This window comes from Crocuta crocuta, unplaced genomic scaffold (genome assembly GCF_008692635.1).
Source record: "Crocuta crocuta isolate KB4526 unplaced genomic scaffold, BGI_CrCroc_1.0 scaffold234, whole genome shotgun sequence".
In the NCBI taxonomy this organism is placed as follows: domain Eukaryota; kingdom Metazoa; phylum Chordata; class Mammalia; order Carnivora; family Hyaenidae; genus Crocuta; species Crocuta crocuta.
The window spans coordinates 4,125,063-4,142,782 of NW_027529647.1; the positions used below are offsets into that span (position 1 = coordinate 4,125,063).

At 60.5% G+C, this 17,720-nt stretch overlaps 4 protein-coding genes across 6 annotated transcripts in view; 1 reads left to right on the forward strand and 3 right to left on the reverse strand.

The window, feature by feature from the left end:
- The window catches only part of RAB11FIP3 (RAB11 family interacting protein 3), a 99,915-nt gene extending 94,298 nt beyond the window's left edge, over nt 1-5,617 (reverse strand). Inside the window, exon 1 of the mRNA XM_077762808.1 lies at nt 5,548-5,617. Within this exon, the coding sequence (XP_077618934.1) occupies nt 5,548-5,617 (70 nt within the window). The remainder of the gene's footprint in view (nt 1-5,547) is intronic.
- Nucleotides 4,698-12,078, reverse strand: DECR2 (2,4-dienoyl-CoA reductase 2). 2 transcript variants are annotated; one of them, XM_077762706.1, is made up of 9 exons: nt 11,837-12,078; nt 11,051-11,119; nt 9,596-9,647; nt 9,043-9,178; nt 7,903-8,027; nt 7,738-7,831; nt 7,422-7,526; nt 6,747-6,964; nt 4,698-4,971 (listed from the first exon to the last, which is right to left on the reverse strand). In XM_077762706.1, the coding sequence occupies exons 1-8, from the start codon at nt 11,914-11,916 to the stop codon at nt 6,747-6,749; spliced, it is 879 nt and encodes a 292-aa protein (XP_077618832.1). In that variant the 5' UTR covers nt 11,917-12,078; the 3' UTR covers nt 4,698-4,971. The 2 variants fall into 2 exon arrangements, with proteins under 2 accessions (XP_077618832.1, XP_077618833.1); XM_077762707.1 differs by having other exon boundaries at nt 4,698-5,680.
- Nucleotides 12,079-14,410: 2,332 nt separating this feature from the next.
- Nucleotides 14,411-17,668, reverse strand: NME4 (NME/NM23 nucleoside diphosphate kinase 4). 2 transcript variants are annotated; one of them, XM_077762709.1, is made up of 5 exons: nt 17,565-17,668; nt 16,094-16,227; nt 15,695-15,796; nt 15,478-15,590; nt 14,411-14,941 (listed from the first exon to the last, which is right to left on the reverse strand). In XM_077762709.1, exons 2-5 carry the CDS (start codon nt 16,106-16,108, stop codon nt 14,818-14,820), a joined length of 354 nt encoding a protein of 117 aa, XP_077618835.1. In that variant the 5' UTR covers nt 16,109-16,227; nt 17,565-17,668; the 3' UTR covers nt 14,411-14,817. The 2 variants fall into 2 exon arrangements, with proteins under 2 accessions (XP_077618835.1, XP_077618834.1); XM_077762708.1 differs by lacking the exon at nt 17,565-17,668 and adding an exon at nt 17,516-17,562.
- Nucleotides 16,599-17,720, forward strand: part of PGAP6 (post-GPI attachment to proteins 6) — a 20,835-nt gene continuing 19,713 nt past the window's right edge. Inside the window, exons 1-3 of the mRNA XM_077762809.1 lie at nt 16,599-16,669; nt 16,822-16,879; nt 17,404-17,678. Coding sequence (XP_077618935.1) covers nt 16,599-16,669; nt 16,822-16,879; nt 17,404-17,678 — 404 coding nt within the window. The remainder of the gene's footprint in view (nt 16,670-16,821; nt 16,880-17,403; nt 17,679-17,720) is intronic.

Consider the following 17,720-nt stretch of genomic DNA (forward strand, 5'->3'; position numbering starts at 1 on the left):
ATGATGGTTGGGGGGTGGGTGTGAGGAGCTAGCAGGGAGAGGTTTGTGCGGGATTCAGAGCTTCCTTTTTCTGGCCACAGGTCCCACTTTTTAGAGGTGAAGGTGTGATTTCCATCATTCTCCCATTACGTAAAAATTGTCCAAATTACATGGGGTGGTAGAAGAATTAAATCGGCATTTCTCTTTTTTTAAAGGTTTATTTATTTATCTTGAGAGACAGAGAGAGAGGGAGGGAGGGAGACATCCCAAGCAGGCTCTGCTCTCTGTCTCACAAACTGTGAGATCATGACCTGAACCAAAATCAAGAGTCTAATGCTTAACCAGCTGAGCTGGCCAGGCGCCCTGATTCTGCAAATTTCTGACAGACGTTTCTCACCCTGCAGCAGACACCTGCCAGGCACTGTCTCCTCGAGTCGCTCTGGCATACGGATCCGATGAGGTGCCCCTCAAACTCCAAGACTTGATAAGAGTTCAGCTAGTGAGACCCGTACTGATTACATTTATTACCTGAAGAAATAATGCAAGAGATGATCAAAATAAATGAATACAGAGTTAGAGAATCCTTGACTTGTTGACAGAGTTACGTGGGTGTACTCCCAGGGACCTGCACTAAATCCAGGGATAAATATGAAGGCCATCAATTTCCTGTCTGGGGGCAGGGGCTGTTTCACCAAAGAGCCAAGTTAGAATGAACGAGGAAAAGGAAAGTCCAAACAAAGATTCCATCTCAGCCGTGGTCCCCAGGCCAACAGGGCTGAGTAGGGCAGAGCCCTGGCCCTGAGACACGAGGGGCAGGCGTGGATAGAGCACAGACTCGGGCCATCTCTGCCATCTTCCAGCCTTCCAACTAAGGCCCCCCCCGGTCCCGGGAAAGAGTACGCACAGCACACACACGTCATCAGCATGCGAGGTGACGCATTGGTCTTTAGTGAGCTTGCCTGGTGTCAGTCAGGATCCACACGGGACGGCCCGCCAACCGCTTCCAGAAGCAGCCCCTCTCCAAGCCCGTGGCTGTAATGGGAATGGCCGTGTTCACACGTATGACCAAACCTTGGCTACGCCCTATTGAATAAGCGCTGGACTCCTCACGCGACCGGAGTGAATGTGTACGTTTCCTTGGGGCTTGAGATGGGAGTCTGAGGGAAGGAGGAGTCTGAGGGAGGGAGGAGTCTGAGGGAGGGAGGAGTCTGACGGAGGGAGGAGTGTAAGGGCGGGAGGAGTCTGAGGGACGGAGGAGTCTGAGGGAAGGAAGAGTCTGAGGGAGGGAGGAGTCTGAGGGAGGGAGGAGTCTGAGGGAAGGAATGCCGCCTTTCTCCCCAGGGGTTGGCCTACTGCGTGAACCCCCGGTGGCTGATGCGCAGCGAGGGGAAGGCGGGGGTTCACAGGGACAGGGAGAGGCGGAAGAGGAAGGGGTGTTCACTCTGGAGCCCTGGAGCCCCGGGGCCGCGAGCTGCAGCACGCCTTCCGCTGGGGCCGGTGAAGGAGCCCAGGAACATTCTCCTACATTCCCTCTCTTGGGATCTGAACAGCCAGAGTAGATTTTTTTTTTGAAAGATACAATTTACAAAATTTTTTAATGTTTTTTTATTTTTGAGAGAGACGCAGTGTGAGCAGGGGAGGGGCAGAGAGAGGGAGACACAGAATCCAAAGCAGCTCCAGGCTCCAGGCTGTCAGCACAGAGCCACACGCGGGGCTGGAGCCCACGGTGACCTGAGCAGAGCCAAACTCAGACGCTTGACCGACAGCCACCCAGGGGCGCCCAGGGTAGATTTCTGATGCGTGCATCCAACACCGATGGGCCTCCGTATCCTGAGGGGACCCGTGTCTCGCCTGGGAAACCCCACCCCGGAGATCTCATCTCTGCTCCAGGGGCCACAAGCCCCCGGCTGCAGCGTGGCCAGGCCACTGCGCAGAGCCAGGAATGAGCAGGACCCTCCCCCTCCCCGGGACACGCAGGTAGGGCTGGGGCTGGACCACCGCGAGGCGGGCTTGCTCTAATCCACAGGGAAAGGACAAAGAGACACGAGGGGCAGAGGAGGGACGGACATCTGCTGAGCCTCAAATTGTGGGGGTTCTGGGAGACCCATCTTGCCGTTCTTCCTGCTTCACTCTGCGAGCCCAGTGCGCAGACGCCGAGGCAGAGAGGAGAGCGGAGTCCAGGACGCCTCGCTCCGCAGCCTGGGTGCTGGGCAGAAGCGGGTGCTCGGTGAGCGCCTGGTGGGTGGAGAGTGTCTGGGCCAAGAGGTCATCCTCAGCCTCTGAAATCTTTTATGCCCCCAGAGGTGGCCTGGCCCTGACAGACGCCCCCGTGCACAGGCCAGAGGGAAGGGGAGAGGGAGGCAGGGGGCGGGGGGCGAGGTGAATGGCCCAGAGTGACCAGAGACTTTCATGGGGAGAGCGTGCCGACCCAGGGACCCAGAAAGAAGCACAGCACAGTCCAGCATTTGGGAAAGCAGTGTGAGCGCTCGGTGCTGACCTCTGGGCCTTTCTAGGGCGACACAAAGGACAAAGCTCACACAACCACTGTGAGTTTTACCGAGTTACCATGGCAACAGGAGGAGTGAGCAGAGACTCCCCCAAACCAGCACTCTTTATTTCAGACAATTTTAAGGTTTCCTTTGCTTCCCATATCTACAAGGGCCAACACACCCTGATGTCCACTGTGTCCTGAGACAGCTGGGGAATAATCTGTGTGCTCACACTGCACAGGGCGGGGGGGGGAACGTGGGGGGTACGCGGGATCCGTTCATTTGTTCTTTCAACAGATTAGGCACGCAGAGCTTTGTTACAAAGGCGCATCTGCTCCCTGCGACACTGGCGAAGGTGTGCAAGGGGCTAGAAGCTGCACTGCCTGTGGTTGGCAGTCCTCTGCGGTGGCCCGTGGTCTTCTGTGGTTTTGAAGGGATGCAAGTGGGACACCCTCACCATCGCAGGGGGAGCTCAGGGCGGGTAGGCCTGTAGATCAGCTGCTACAGCTAAGGTGGCAGAAAACACTTTCCAGGGTTCACATGTTCCTTTCAGAGACCCTGGCATTTCCCAAGGGAACCAGGAGATGGGTACTGTGAAAGGGGACAGCTGACATCTCTGTCTGTCGCCACAGAGCCTGAGTGCCCCTGCTGGGGCTGTCTGCCTGCCTCACCACCAAGCGAGTGGCACTGCTGAGTGCGCCTGTGGCCCAGGGGCCACCAGCAGCTGCCCTAGACCCAAGGGACAACCTGGGCGGGTGCAGGAAGCCCGAGAGGGCCTGCCTCACAGCCAAATGCCCAGCACGTGCAGGCAAGCAACGACAGAGTAGAACAGGTTTTCTGGATGTTTCTGGAAGAGACTGGCGCTGGACTTGGTAGACCGAGTGAAGACTATCTGCCGTCAGCAACGCGGGCGGCATCGCTGACGCCACCCACTGGTGGCCGCAGAAGACAGGCAGAGGGAGGGCAACCCCCTCTCTGCTTGCGCTGGAACGTCCACCTCCTCGTACCCTTGGCCACCAGAGCACCGGTTTCTCAGGCCCTCAGGCCTGGACTGTATCCTACCGCCAGCTTTCCTGGGTGTCCAGCTTGCAGACAGAGATCGGGGCCCTTCTCGGGGCTCCGGTCACGCGCTGCCCCTGTAACAAGCGTCCTCGGGTGTACCTCTGTGTATCCTGGTGGCCCTGCTCCTCCGGAGAACCCTGATGGACGCAGTGATAAAGGGCCTGGTCCCGGAACCTTCTTTCCAGACTGTCCTCCTGGAATTAAGCCACTGTTACGTCCCAGCAAGTGGCTTTTTTTTTTTTTTTAAAACCAGACGTGCTGAGGGTTGATGTTTTCACAACTGTGCGTCCCAGCCTTCGAAGGCACTAGAGCCTGGTCATCGGCCTACCTCTGGCCACCTCCCAGGTCCTTCCTCAAGGCCACAGCGCAGGCTTTGGGGTGGGGGGCCGGTGTCTGATGGCAGCCTCTGCCTTTCACTAGCCAGCCTCCCCAGTGCCCACTCTCACTGCTGTCTTTCCACCCAGCAGCATGAGAAGAGCCCATTTGTCTTTCTTGCTGGCAGACTTGATGCCACCACATTCTGGTTTCTGTGACAAGAAGCACCTTTATTATTATTATTATTTTTTTTTTTTTTATTTAAAATATTTTTATTTATTTCTAGGAGAGAGAGAGAGACAGTGNTCATGACCTGAGCGAAAGTCGGATGCTTAACCGACTAAGCCACCCAGGCGCCCCAAGAAGCACCTTTAAATACCAAGTGGGGCGCCCTTTGCCAGGTGGCCTCCCAGATGGTATGGTCCTGGGGGCTCCCTGCCACTCCCCTGCACCCTCGAAGGCAGGGACAGTCTCTTTGCATAGAATGAAGGGTCTGGGACAAGGGACGCATGACGTGGCACCTGGGGCAGAGAACTCCTCTAATGGCGGCCAGAACCGCCCAGAAGCAAACCGGGACCTTGTGGGGTAAGGCCGCCCCCTTGGGGACCTGGCTGGTCTGAGCACACCCCCTCCCACCAGGGAAGCCAACAGCCTCCCCGTGCCTCAGGGTGGGCTCCACCTGCCTGACGATGGGCCTTCAAGTGTTAGGAGGTCTCTAAAGTCCTCACAGGAGGACAGGAAGGGACCCCCCCCACAACGACTGGCTCACCCACAATCTTTTTCAAGTGTCATCCTTTTCTTTCTAAAAACTTCTGCAAAGTCCAACAAATAGATGCTTTATAATAAAAAGAATATTCTTAAAAATCTGTTTATTTTGAGAGAGAGAAAGTGGGGGAGGGGATGAAAGAGAGAGGGAGAGAGAATCCCAAGCAGGCTCCTCTCTGTCAGCACAGAGCCCAGCACAGGGCTTGATCCCACGAGCCGTGAGATCCAGACCTGAGCTGAAATCAAGAGTCAGACACTCCAACAACTGAGCCCCCGCCGCCAGGCGCCCCTGAGGCCAGAATTTTCTGATCCCTCTGGACCCGTGGGAAGTGCTGATGAGGACAATGGCCAGCTGGAGGACCTAGAAAGTCAGTCCCCGAATGGTAAAGGACTAAGTCCACTAGGATGTCCCAGCAAAGGTCAGGTGGGGAGCAAACCAGCCCATGTCACCAAAGGCTAACAGGGACAGGTGCCCCCCAGGCAGGGGGTCCCATCTGTAGCCCAACACGCTGGTACGGGGACCTCAGACATCAGACCTGGGGTGGGAGGGGCCAAACCTGCTTCTCTAGCCTCCCTGGCTTCGCTTCCCTTCGCGACTAAGATCCCGAAATGGAAGAGCAAGGAAGGGAAGACAGGGAGCCCGACACGCCCTGCTTTGCGCAGCGGGGCCGCCTCGGGGCACGCATGGGACACGGGCAGGAAGGCCTCCCAGGCCGGGGAGCCCCTGACCCCAGGTCACCATCATGGCTGCATCCCCACTTCTAGGGGAGCTCTGGAATGTCAAAGTCCCCCGGGCCACACCCGCGTGGGGTGGGCAGGTCAGCGGGCAGCCTCCCTGCCTGGTCACTCCTGCCCGAGCACGGGAGACGGGGCCGTGGGGAGGGGATATGGACACAGCACGGCGCCCAGGGGAGAGGCCGGTCTCTGATTTAGATACCGCTGGCACGGTCCGGTTTGGCGCTCGGAGGGGTGGGAGGCAGGCCCCGGAAGGGCACTGCAGGAGGCATCCCGAGAGGGGCTGGGGCCCAGACTCCCGTCAGAATGCCTCCCGTGCTTCAGCCACTCAGCGCCTGTCAGAAATTGCAGCGGACGCCAAGGTCACGGGGGAAGGCCGAGGGACACCAGCCCCGCCTCCTGCGCAGCGCCAGCGGCGCCCAGGAACAACGCTGCGGATCGGCCTCAGCGCCGGGCCAGGAGGGCCGGCCGCCAGGCCCCGCGCGGCTCCCAGCGGACGACGCCGGCAGCCGCTTCTGCAACCTCCCAGAGCTCCGCACGGTGAGTGTCCCTCACCCCAGTGACTGCCTGGTCACCCAGGTGCCCCGGGCAGTGGGAACGTGTCTGCTGGCAAGCAAACCACGGAGGGCCTCGGACGAGGGGATAAATCCCTGAGCATCGCCTGTGCCGCCAACAAAGCCACCTCCAGGGAGGGTAGGGGTAGTTATGGAACCCCCGCTCCAACCACGGGTGTGACCACACGCTGTGAGCTCCTGGGGTCCCTCCACCACAACCACCCCTCAGACAGGACAGGGTCACCAACAGCCCAGAATGTTCCTGCCATCAGCCCGCAGCAGGGGACCCAGGAGGCTGGGGGCATAGGGGTCAGGGGCACAGCCGCCTCCTCAGCCTTCCTCAGAGCAATCTGCTGCTCAGAGAACGAGGCTGAGCAGGCCTCAGAGGCCCGCCTCAGCATGGGGATTAGTGGCAGAGAAGGGGAAGGCAGAGGGCAATGGTACCCTCCCCCCGTACCCCCGTGGGCCCAGCAGGCCCTCAGGCCTCCAGAAGGTCACCCAGGAGAGCTCCCCAAGCGAGGGGTTCCCCTCTGCTGCAGGCAAGCCAGGTCCGTCCTGATTTGCAGAGAGGCCCTGAGGTCTGGGGTGCAGCCCCACTGGCCTGGGGCCCCTCCCAGCACCACCCACCTGCCCAGGAAGCCGCCTCCCTGGCCTTGCCCTACCCACGGCTTGGTCTAGTGGGGCCGTCGAAACCCAAAAGTTCCCAGGAACACATCTAGAAATACACCCAAAGGATCGGGGGGAAGTGCAACAGGGCCCAGCACAGGGCCCAGCAGCCCCCGGGTGGGGGGTTCCAAGGAGGGGCCAAGCACACGGGTGAGCCTCGAAGGTGGGAGCAGCACATCACCTAGAGCTTAGCAGAGAAGGATTCCAAATCTGCCAGTAACTTGATGTCATTCGGGAGTGTCAGCCACGCCCCGCCGTCAACCACCAGCACGGCGCCCGTCACGTAGGAGGCCAAAGGGCTGGCCAGGTACAGCGCGCTGTGGGCAACGTCCGTCTTATTGCCCAGCCTCCGCAGGGGGATGGCCAGAACCTTCGTGCTGACGCTGGCCTGGGGGCCACCTGGAAGGGCAGCAGGAGGCTTAGCACCGTGAGCCCAGGGCCCTCCACTGCCTTCTGCCCACCTTTCCCTAAACCACATCCAGAAACATTGGGGGGCACTGCTGGCACCATGGGGGCAGAGTAGGCACAGGCAAGGTATGGAGAGCATGGCCGTAGAGCCAGCACAGGGCTTTGTGACATACACAAAGTCAGCGTTCTGGGAGCTCTAATGGGTGTCCCACTTGTGTCCAGCTCATACGTCAAGGCCAGCAGCCCTGTGGCCTCTGCCTCCAAGGAACAGCTGCCCGTGTCTGGCTGACCATTAGTCCATCACAGGTGTGCTCACCAAGAGTGGCCCAGACTCGGCTCGGGGACAGACACTTTGCCAACCCTGGGAGCCACGAGGAATTGGCCCTTAGCCTACGCCTGTCCCAGTCTGGCAGGAGAGGGACGCGCAGAGGCTCCCCGAGGGGCTTACCGAGCCGCGAGAACCCCTCCGTGCCGCTGATGAGGCCAGGGGCGAGGCTGTTGACACGGATGTTCTGGGGACCCCACTCCACAGCCAAGTGCCGTGTCATCGCATCTGCACAGAAGGCAGGCGGGCATGAGGAGGGATGCAGGGCTGCCCTGCTTTCTGGGGTGGCTTGGCTATGATCGGGGCTCAGGGCCAGGGCCGGGCCTCTCCATGGCCCACCACCGTGCTTAGCTTTCCTAGGACACTGTGGGCCTCCGGGGACAGGCCAGGGAGGGAGCCAACAGGAGCCCAGGCAGGCAGACCAGCGGGGGTGCCGTACCCACAGCCGCCTTGGCGGAGCCTGCGTGCACTTGAAGCACCTGCCCCCGGGTACCCAGGGTCGCAGTGATGTTCACGATCACCCCTCCATGTTCCTGTAACACACAGAGGAGCACAGTGAGCAGGTGGCCAGAAGAGGCCTTTCCCAGGTGGAAGGCACGCTCACCCGGAAGAACTTCTCATAAAGCACACGGGATGTGTTGAAGGTGCCCAGGGTGTCAATGTCCATCACGGTCTTGAAGGCATTGAAGGACAACGCGCTGGCAGGGCACAGGAAGTTTCCAGCTGCACCTGCAGGGTGCAAGGAGACAGTGGCCGGGGCTGGCACTCCAGGCGGTTAGGACACATGGGCCTCAGGATGGTCCAGGCTAGACGGAGAAGGGGCCCAAGCACTGGAGTAAGTTCCCGGATGACAAGGCAGGATGGATAGGGTGGGTGGAGCTGTGCTCCTCAGAAAGACACATGGAAGTGCTAATCCCTGGCACCTGGGAGTGTGAGCTTATTTGGAAATATGATCTTTGTAGACAATCAGGTTAAGATGATGTCATTCTGGGTCGGGGGGACCTAAATCCAAGAACTGGTGTCCCCCTGGGAAAAGAAGAAAAGACAGAGACACACGAGGGAGGCCATGCAGAGGCAGGCGGAGACCGGAGCGACGCGGCCCCAGGCCAAGAGCACCGAGGCTGGCCAGCAAGGGCAGAGGCTGAGAGAAAGGCCTGGCACTGATTCTCCCCGGGACCTGTCCGAGGCGGCCGGCCCTGCCGACACCTAGGTTTCGGATTTGTGATCTCCACAAGTGTGAGAGAACAAACTTCTGTCGTTTTAAGGCCCTCGGCTTGTGGTACTTCATTACCTACAGGACATTTATATACCCCACGTTTTTAAGAGGGAATTTCAGCAAAGAGTGAATCTTGACGGAAACTACAGGCTGGCTAATAATACCTATCATCCTGGTTCACCAACTATAACCAATGCAAGATGTTAACAAGAGGGGCCACTGCGTATGTATGGGGGGAGGGCGGTGCAATTCTATGTACCTGCTGCTCAATCATTCTGTAAATCCTGACCTCTACTAACAAAAATTAAGCCTATTTTTCCCTTTTCTTTTTTTAAGGGAGAGTTTTGGGATACGGGAGTGGCCCAGCTCAGTGATTTAGCCGTGTTCCCGGGATGTCCAACCTTCTCTGTGACTGCACTGACCCAGGGGCCTGGGGCCCAGGCTTGGGGTCCCGAGGACCCCGCAACAGGGAGGTCTGGTACTGCCAACCCATCACAAGCCCCCCGGCCTCCCCCAGCAGCCACTCACAGTTAATGAGAATGTCAATCTTCCCAAACTCCTTCAGGGCCTGGTCCACAGCAGCTGTGATGACTGGGGGAGCTCGAACGTCCAGGGACAAAGGCAGGCACCGCTGGCCGGTGGCAGCAGCCAGCTTCCTGGCAGCCTAGAAGCCAGACGGGGAGGGAGGCGGGCAGCGGCCCAGGGGCCTTGGCCTGGAGCCGGGAGCCTCCTGCCCCATTACCCTCCAGGCCACCGTCCACCGTCAGGGGTCAACAGCAGCCCCCGCTGACGTCCCATCCCTGAGACTAGCTGTGGCAGGGCTGAGACCTTCCTCCCAGGTGGGCGGGACCTGAGAACCACCCTCAAAACGCATATGAGCTGAGGTCTCTCACGGGGCCACAGTACCACCCAACCTGAGGGCCTCCTCGCAAATATTAGATTGTGTAAAAAGCCAGGGGTGTCCCTGGGAGGAGGCCACTTGCGTTGAGGCTCATCTGGGGGAGGAACACATTTTAGTGTCACCATCCTCTGGACCTCAGGACCCTCGAGGGTGGGGTGGGCCCAGGAGAAACCCCCTTACCAGCGACACTCTTGGAAGGCTTCTACTGGCGATGACTGTGTGGCAGCCGTGCCTGCAAAGCCAGAGCGCAGGGGTGAGGGCAGCAAGGCGCAAGGGACGCGCCCAGGTGGGCTGCCGCCTGGGGCTCCAGGCAGAGCTCCCTTCCCCCAAGGGTCTCCTGGGCTGCAGCACCAGCCCCAGGGCTGAAGGCACAGCAGGCCGAGAACACAGGCGTCTGAGCAGAGCTCGGCGGCACCAATGGCGTCCACCCTGCGGGCTCCTGTCTGGGTCCCTCTGGCGATGGGGTATCGCAGCCACAGGCTATGTGGGCCCTGCCCCACACACCACATGCACAGCACTGAGGCAGCTGTGAGCCTCAGAGGCACAGCCCAGGCATCTGTGCGGGGCCTGCGGGGTCCCCCTGTCTTGGCCCCGTGTGCCCTGGCATCTCCCTATGAGGATGGAGTGAAGGACAGAGAGAGCCCATTCTGAGGCCAGGCTGCCTGCCTTGCCTCACCTGGCCACCTCAGCCTCACAGTAACAGCAGCAGCTACTGCGTGCTGAGTAGGTCCCACCTGATCTTCAAAAGGACCCTCAGCACAGCTGACTACACTCTGCTTGGAGCAACAACACACACAAAGTCACCAGCTTGGAAAACGAATTCACCTGGAATGGGTGGATCCCCAAATCTTATCCAGTGAGACTCCCCTCTCTGGTATGAAAAGTGGGGGCCTGGGGAAAACTGGGGATGAGTCTCTAGGATATCAGCAGGCTTCCTCTCCCCCAACCCCAGCCTAACCCTGGCCCTGTCCCCGGGGGGGGGGGGGGGGGGGGGGGAGGGAAAAAGTGGAAGTGGTTGACCTGGGCCTGAGGGCACAGATCTCCTGTCTCAAGAGACACTGTGCTCTTCACACTACTGGGGTCAACTCAGCTCACCCTGACCCTGGCTCCGTGAAGCCCCAGGGAGCTTAGCAGTAGAGTTACCTCAACGTGTTAAACCCTGGTGCTGGGGCCAGAGCCACAGTCTCAACGAATCTCTAGGATGAGACCTTAGAGTCCCACCTCCTTCAGGAAAGCACATGGGGTGCCTGGGTGGCTCAGTCGGTTAAGCATCGGACTTTGGCTCAGGTCATGATCTCATGGTTCGTGGGTTCGAGCCCCACGTCGGGCTCTGTGCTGACAGCCAGCTCAGAGCCTGGAGCCTGTCTTCGGATTCTGTGACTCCTTCTCTCTCTGACCCTCCCTCACGCTGTCTCTCTCTCTCAAAAACATTTAACAAACAAAACATTTAAAAAATTTAAAAAAAAAAAAGGAAAGCATATGAGCCCTTTCAGATGCTCTCTGATGGCCTGTGACGGCCTGTGGCCTAGAGGGGTTCCCACCACCCACCAGCATCCTGCCCAGGGATCTCCGGATCGAGCGGGGTCCATGCAAGGTGGAACAAGTTCCAGGGGGCTGGGAGTGCACAGTGCTCACCGCATGAAAATCTCAGCAATTCGGAACCCGATCCCAGAGCCACCACCTGTGATGAAGGCCACTTTGTCCCTAAGAAAACAGGAAGCACTTTATTTACTTGTCTTTTTTAAGAGGAGGCACTTTAAAGAGATAAATGGTTGTTGATTTAGGGGGTGGGAGGAAGCCAGAAGCTCTCTAAAAATTTTGGCTTGCTGCGCCGGGCACTTCTATCAGATTTGCATTGTTAATAAGTAACATAGATGACTTTTAAAAAAAACGAAATGCTGCTTTTTAAAGGCTGCATTCCTGTGCTCTCCGGGATTTCCGGAAAAAAATTATTTCAACCTAAAAACCTCTATTCAAAAGTTATCACTTAAGGGGCACCTAACTGGCTCAGTCAGTGGAGCATGCCAAGCTTGATTTCAGAGTCATGAGTTCAAGCCCCCAGTTGGGCAGGGCATGGAACCTACGTTAAAAAACAAACAAAAAAAAAAACAACAAAAAAGAAAGTTCTCAATCAAGTGAGAAATGTTTTCAAGATACACAAGACTTCCTCGGCCTGCCTCTCGCTCCACCCTCCCAGGACCACCCCCGGAGACACCCACCGCCACTGGCCAAGACAGACAACGTGCTCCCAGCAATGCGAAGGTCAGAATTCCAGAGCACGTGCGTCCCCAGGGCCACCTGGACATCGGGACTGTCCGGCCGCCAAGCACGGAGTCCCCACACCCCCGGTAAAACCGCAGGCCCGCGAGCCACCCCTGCAGAAGCTGCACGCCCCCGGGGCGCCCCCGACTCGGCCCTCACCGGAGCAGGTCTGGGCAGAAGAGATGGCGGTATTCAGGGAGACACTCGTCCTCACTGACGTCGGGCGGCGGCTGGGCCATAGCGCTCGGAGCGGGTCAAGGGCGGCGAGGGCAGCAGGGACCGATCCGAGATTCGGCAGCAGCGGAGCCTCCGAGACGCCCCGCGCGCTGGAGCCGTTAGCGCTCCGCACCGGTCTGGATCCAGATCCCGAGTCTCCCCGGGACCCGCACACAGCCACCTCCCTGCTCCTCCCAGGACGCCCCGCCCACAGCCGCCTCCTCGCTCTCTCCAAGACGCCCCGCCCACAGCCGCCTCCTCGCTCTCTCCAAGACGCCCCGCCCACAGCCGCCTCCTCGCTCTCTCCAAGACGCCCCGCCCACAGCCGCCTCCTCGCTCTCTCCAAGACGCCCCGCCCACAGCCGCCTCCTCGCTCTCTCCAAGACGCCCCGCCCACAGCCGCCTCCTCGCTCTCTCCAAGACGCCCCGCCCACAGCCGCCTCCTCGCTCTCTCCAAGACGCCCCGCCCACAGCCGCCTCCTCGCTCTCTCCAAGACGCCCCGCCCACAGCCGCCTCCTCGCTCTCTCCAAGACGCCCCGCCCACAGCCGCCTCCTCGCTCTCTCCAAGACGCCCCGCCCACAGCCGCCTCCTCGCTCTCTCCAAGACGCCCCGCCCACAGCCGCCTCCTCGCTCTCTCCAAGACGCCCCGCCCACAGCCGCCTCCTCGCTCTCTCCAAGACGCCCCGCCCACAGCCGCCTCCTCGCTCTCTCCAAGACGCCCCGCCCACAGCCGCCTCCTCGCTCTCTCCAAGACGCCCCGCCCACAGCCGCCTCCTCGCTCTCTCCAAGACGCCCCGCCCACAGCCGCCTCCTCGCTCTCTCCAAGACGCCCCGCCCACAGCCGCCTCCTCGCTCTCTCCAAGACGCCCCGCCCACAGCCGCCTCCTCGCTCTCTCCAAGACGCCCCGCCCACAGCCGCCTCCTCGCTCTCTCCAAGACGCCCCGCCCACAGCCGCCTCCTCGCTCTCTCCAAGACGCCCCGCCCACAGCCGCCTCCTCGCTCTCTCCAAGACGCCCCGCCCACAGCCGCCTCCTCGCTCTCTCCAAGACGCCCCGCCCACAGCCGCCTCCTCGCTCTCTCCAAGACGCCCCGCCCACAGCCGCCTCCTCGCTCTCTCCAAGACGCCCCGCCCACAGCCGCCTCCTCGCTCTCTCCAAGACGCCCCGCCCACAGCCGCCTCCTCGCTCTCTCCAAGACGCCCCGCCCACAGCCGCCTCCTCGCTCTCTCCAAGACGCCCCGCCCACAGCCGCCTCCTCGCTCTCTCCAAGACGCCCCGCCCACAGCCGCCTCCTCGCTCTCTCCAAGACGCCCCGCCCACAGCCGCCTCCACGCTCTCTCCAAGACGCCCCGCCCACAGCTCTCCTCTCCTCTCCCGTGACGCCCCGCCCACAGCGGCCTTCACTCTCCTCCCGGGATGCCCTGCGCACAGCGGCCTCCTCCTCTCCCGTGACGTTTCTCCCACGAGGCCGACAGCCCCGCTAACCGTGCCCACAGCTTCTTCCAAGCTCTTTCCACGACGCCCCGCCCACAGCGGCCTCCACCTCCGCCCGGACGCCCCGCCCACAGCGGCCTCCACCTCCGCCCGGACGCCCCGCCCACAGCGGCCTCCACCTCCGCCCGGGACGCCCCGCCCACAGCGGCCTCCACCTCCGCCCGGGACGCCCCNCCGCGGAGACCGACCCGAGAGGGCTCTGAGCCCGTTCCCGCCCCTGAACCCTTTTGACAATATTGGGCGTCAGTGCCGTGGTCGGAGCCAGCCAGGCACCGCGGACGCTAGGTGCCCAGGTTAAGGCGGCGCTCGCATGCCCCGCTGTGCATTTAAAACACCAGGCTGGAGGCGCCCGGGGGGCTCAGTCGGTTACAAGCGTCCGACTTCGGCTCAGGTCATGATCTCACCGTTCGTGGGTCGGAGCCCCGCATCAGGCTCTGTGCTGACAGCTCAGAGCCTGGAGCCTGCCTCGATTCTGCATCTCCCTCTCTCTCTCTCAAAAATAAATAAAACATTAAAAAAATAATAAAACACCTGGTTTAACTCCCCCGCCTCCCGGACACTTCTCTTAAAAGATGTCTAAAAGTAAAGTAAGTGAATGCCAAGGCGGCCTCAGCCGGTGTACTGATATGCAATGTCCAGTACCTGTAACAAGTGACCGGGGACACAGGAGGACCAGAGGTGAGGTGCAATGTGTATTGTGCCAGCGTGAAAACAAGGGGCATGAGGCAGATCGAGTCAGTCTCCACGTGAGGCCACGAAGAGGGGAGAGGAGGGGAGGGGCCGTGGTTACCAGGCCTTCTGCCCTGAGGGTGACCCTAGTGGGCAGACCCCTTCTGGCCACCCTCCAGTCCAGCCCAAGGCAGTCCGCTCCTCATTCAGCATGATCAGATGAATGGGGGCTGGGGCAGCACCAGCTCCAGGGCTCAGCTTGGACCCCCCAAATTTCAGGCTGTAGGTCTCTGGACGCCTGCCTGTCTGATACATTCAATAAAGTTAATTGATCCCCTACTGGGGTGTGAGAAGATAAGCTTTATTTCAACACTCAAAACTCTTACAACTTTGCATAAAGTCCTCATCCCTACCTCAGAGATGGACAAACTAATCAGCAATCCACCCCCATACACAACACAGTGAATTTTAATGTCGCCCCCTCCCACCCCGGTTTTGGGGGAAGGTCATAGTACACACTCTTGGGAGATGCCCCAAAGGCTGTCTGGCACTTGGGTACAGAAAGGACTTGGCCCGAGTTGTCACTGGCTTAGGATATTAAAAGGCACATACAGTTAGCTGTCCAGCCTCTCTGAACTGGGGCGGGGCAGGAGGTAGACAGGGAGTAGGTCTGGGACAGAAGGGCAGACCACGGGTGTGGGCTCAAGTTCTTGTCGACAGAGGTAGTTGATCCTGGGTGGCTGAGGGCAGCCCGGGTGCTCAGCCTGGGTAGGTGCTGCTCTGGTGGCCTTCGTCTGCCCAGTCCACCAGCTCACTGCTCTGAAACCATAGCTGGATCTCCCTCTGGGCCCCCTCCACGGAGTCGCTGGCGTGGACGATGTTCCTGCGCCAAGTGATACGTGGCAAAGGTAAGGCACAGACCTCGGGGTGCACCTCTGGGGTCCCGGGGCCTGGCTGTCGATTCCGTACTGTTAAGAGGAGCAAGTCTGGTATTGTGCAGAGAGGAAAGCAAGAACAGGACTGGAAGACTGGTTCCAGCCTGGCCTTGGCCTCCTACCCACAACCTCATGACCCGCCCAGGCCATCTCTGGGAGCCGCATGTTCCCACCAACCATCCAGTGCCAGCCCTGCGAGGTGTCTGGCAAGGCAGTCAGGTGACAAGAAATGACAGCAGAGTTCACGCACGACACGTAGAGAATGTGTTATTGTCTCCTGTGTACAAAGGGCTTGAAAAACCTGTTCTAGCAAACACGAGGTGTGCGTGACATCCCAGCACTGAAAATCTCTTCTGGCTTTGCTTGGCCCGGCCCCACGGGTCTGCCTTGGGAGCAGATTGCCAACCCCCACACTTGGACCCTCCTCCACCCTAATGAGCTGGCCCATCAGCTCCAGGGGCTGAGCGTGTCAGGGTCCCCAGACCTGCTGATGTGGACGCTGAAGTCCCCCCTGATGGTGCCGGGGGCGGCCTCAGCTGAGTTGGTGTGTCCTATCATGGCCCTCGAGGAACAGACCACGTTGGGGCCTTCCCAGACCTGCAGCACAGAGATAAAGGAGGTTGGGAGAGGTGGGGATCGCCAAGCAGTTCTGGGCTCAGGCCAGGGCCCTCCACCCCCTCCACCACCCCTGCCTGCCATACCATGGCTACCACGGGGCCGGAGGTCATGTAGCTGATGAGAGCTGGGTAGAAAGGCTTCCTCTGCAGGTCATGGTAGTGCTCGGCAAGGACTCTCTCTGGCGCCTGGGTGGCATTGGGGTGAGGGGTGAGAGGGGCCTCTGGACGGGGAGCCCCGCTGGACACGGGGGCAGTGAGCACAGTATCTTTGCAATATTTGCAAAATTTGCAACCTGACGACACTTTGCAAATAACAGCACAACGGGCTGGCACACCGGCAGATACCTCCCCCCCCTTCCCCTTCTACAGCCAATACCAGGATGCTCCTCCTGACGCAGAGCTGAGATGTGAAGGGTGGGGTCCATGAGAAGCCCCCCCACTCCAGTCCCCTCAAGGACACCCATGGATCGAGAGCCCTGGTACCTGCAGCATCTTCATCCCCACCAGCTTGAAGCCCCTCCTCTCGAAGCGCTGGATCACATCCCCAACGAGCCGCCGCTGCACCCCATCTGGCTTCACTGCAACCAGGGTCCGCTCCCGGGTCCAGGAAGACCCTCCTTTAGAGGAAGGGGAATCAGGCCTCACCCTTTCAGGTCTCCCTGAACCTGGATTTCCCTGCCAGCGTCCGGGTGTCAGCTGAGCAGCTCTGGGGGGACAAGTGCATGGTCTAGCCAACAAATGCCCAGCACGGCACTGCCTTCCAGGGACAAGCAGGGCGGCGGGTCCCCCCTCTTCCAGCCTGTCCGAGGGGCCACGGCTCCTCTCAGGCAGTGGCAGGAGCACCCATGACGGACCCAGTGTCCCCGAGAAGGCATCTTCAAGAGCTGGGGAGGCACAGCTCAGCTCACCGGCCACTCAGAGGCCCAGAGATGCCACACCGGAAAGAAATGACTCTCGGCCTTGCTTTTGACTCCAGTCCTTTGGAGTGATGGCCGACAGCGTCTCCACTCCCAGCCTGCCACACGAGCAAGGGCCCAAAGCCCACCTCCTGGGTCCAAGGTGCAGGGATGGCAGGGAAAAGGGGAAGAGTGAGGTGCACTGTCCCTGCACACACTGGGACGAAAGGGAGCTGGGGGCCGAGGAGGAAGGTGGAAGGTGGTGGGTGCCTGTAGGTGGGGACACCCGAGGGCTCCTCCTCTCGCCCCTCGCAGGCCAGACAGGAACTCTGGGCTGCTGGAGGGTTTCAAGGCAGGATGCTTCCAGAGCCAAGTACAGGACTGAGCTGGGCCCCCGTCCTTCCCTGGGGACACTGCCAGGGAGACAGGAAGCATCATCACCCCTCACAGCCTCAGGCCACAGAGTTACCCTGACCCTCAGCACTAGGTCAGGGGTCTAATGTGTCTTTGAGAGAAGCCTAAACCCTGCGCGTCCTGCGATGAGGAAGAACAGAACTGGTGAAGAAATGGTAGGCTCGGGAGGGGCCAGTGTCCCTGGGGGTGTCTGCATCTACGGTTTCCCTAACTCCAGGGGGAAGGTCAACGACAACGGGCGCTGAGTCTGGACAGCAGGCAGTGGGTGCCCACCAATTCCCTTCAGGACTGAATGAAGCCCCCCCGGAAGAAGTCCCCCCTCCCGGCTTGTCTGTTCCCCTAAAACCCAGTGCCTCGGTGCCCTCCGGGCAGCTTGGCCGGCTGCCAGCTGTCCCGTCCCTGGGAAGAGGGCAGTTCGCTCTTTCCAGCGTCTGGAACACCGAGACCTCTGGCTCCAGGGAGCACCCTGCGGGTCGCAATTAGGGGGAGAACCCGCTACAGACACGGGCCCCAGGACCCCAGGCGCGGACGCGGGACGGAGTGGGGGCCTGGAGCAAACGCCCCGAGAGCAGCGGCTCCGTGTGGGCGCGTTCACCTGCTCAGAGCGTCCCCCACAGCAGCCCCAGGTCTCCTGGGACGCTCACCACCGTCTACTGCGGCCACCAGGCCTCCGGATTCCTCCTGCTCCGGAGCCCTCAGGGCCCCCGGCCCCCAAGCAAGCGGCACGGCGGGTGGACGGCGGCGGGGGGCAGCGAGCGGTGGGGAAGGACGTGCAGGGCGCCCCCGGCCCGCCCGGCGGG

Bases quoted from the DNA above. Each gene is read 5' to 3' on its own strand.
- DECR2 (XM_077762706.1), bottom strand. From the start codon at position 11,916: ATGGCCCAGCCGCCGCCCGACGTCAGTGAGGACGAGTGTCTCCCTGAA. The intron at 9,648-11,050 runs GTGAGCACTGTG...CTGGCTTTGCAG, and splicing joins ATTGCTGAGATTTTCATGCG to GCACGGCTGCCACACAGTCA. The intron at 7,527-7,737 runs GTACGGCACCCC...CCTTCTGTGCAG, and splicing joins CTCCGCCAAGGCGGCTGTGG to ATGCGATGACACGGCACTTG.
- NME4 (XM_077762709.1), bottom strand. The intron at 15,591-15,694 runs GTATGGCAGGCA...TCTGTGCTGCAG, and splicing joins CCGGCCCCGTGGTAGCCATG to GTCTGGGAAGGCCCCAACGT. The intron at 14,942-15,477 runs GTCTGGGGACCC...CACTTGGCGCAG, and splicing joins TTCAGCGTCCACATCAGCAG to GAACATCGTCCACGCCAGCG.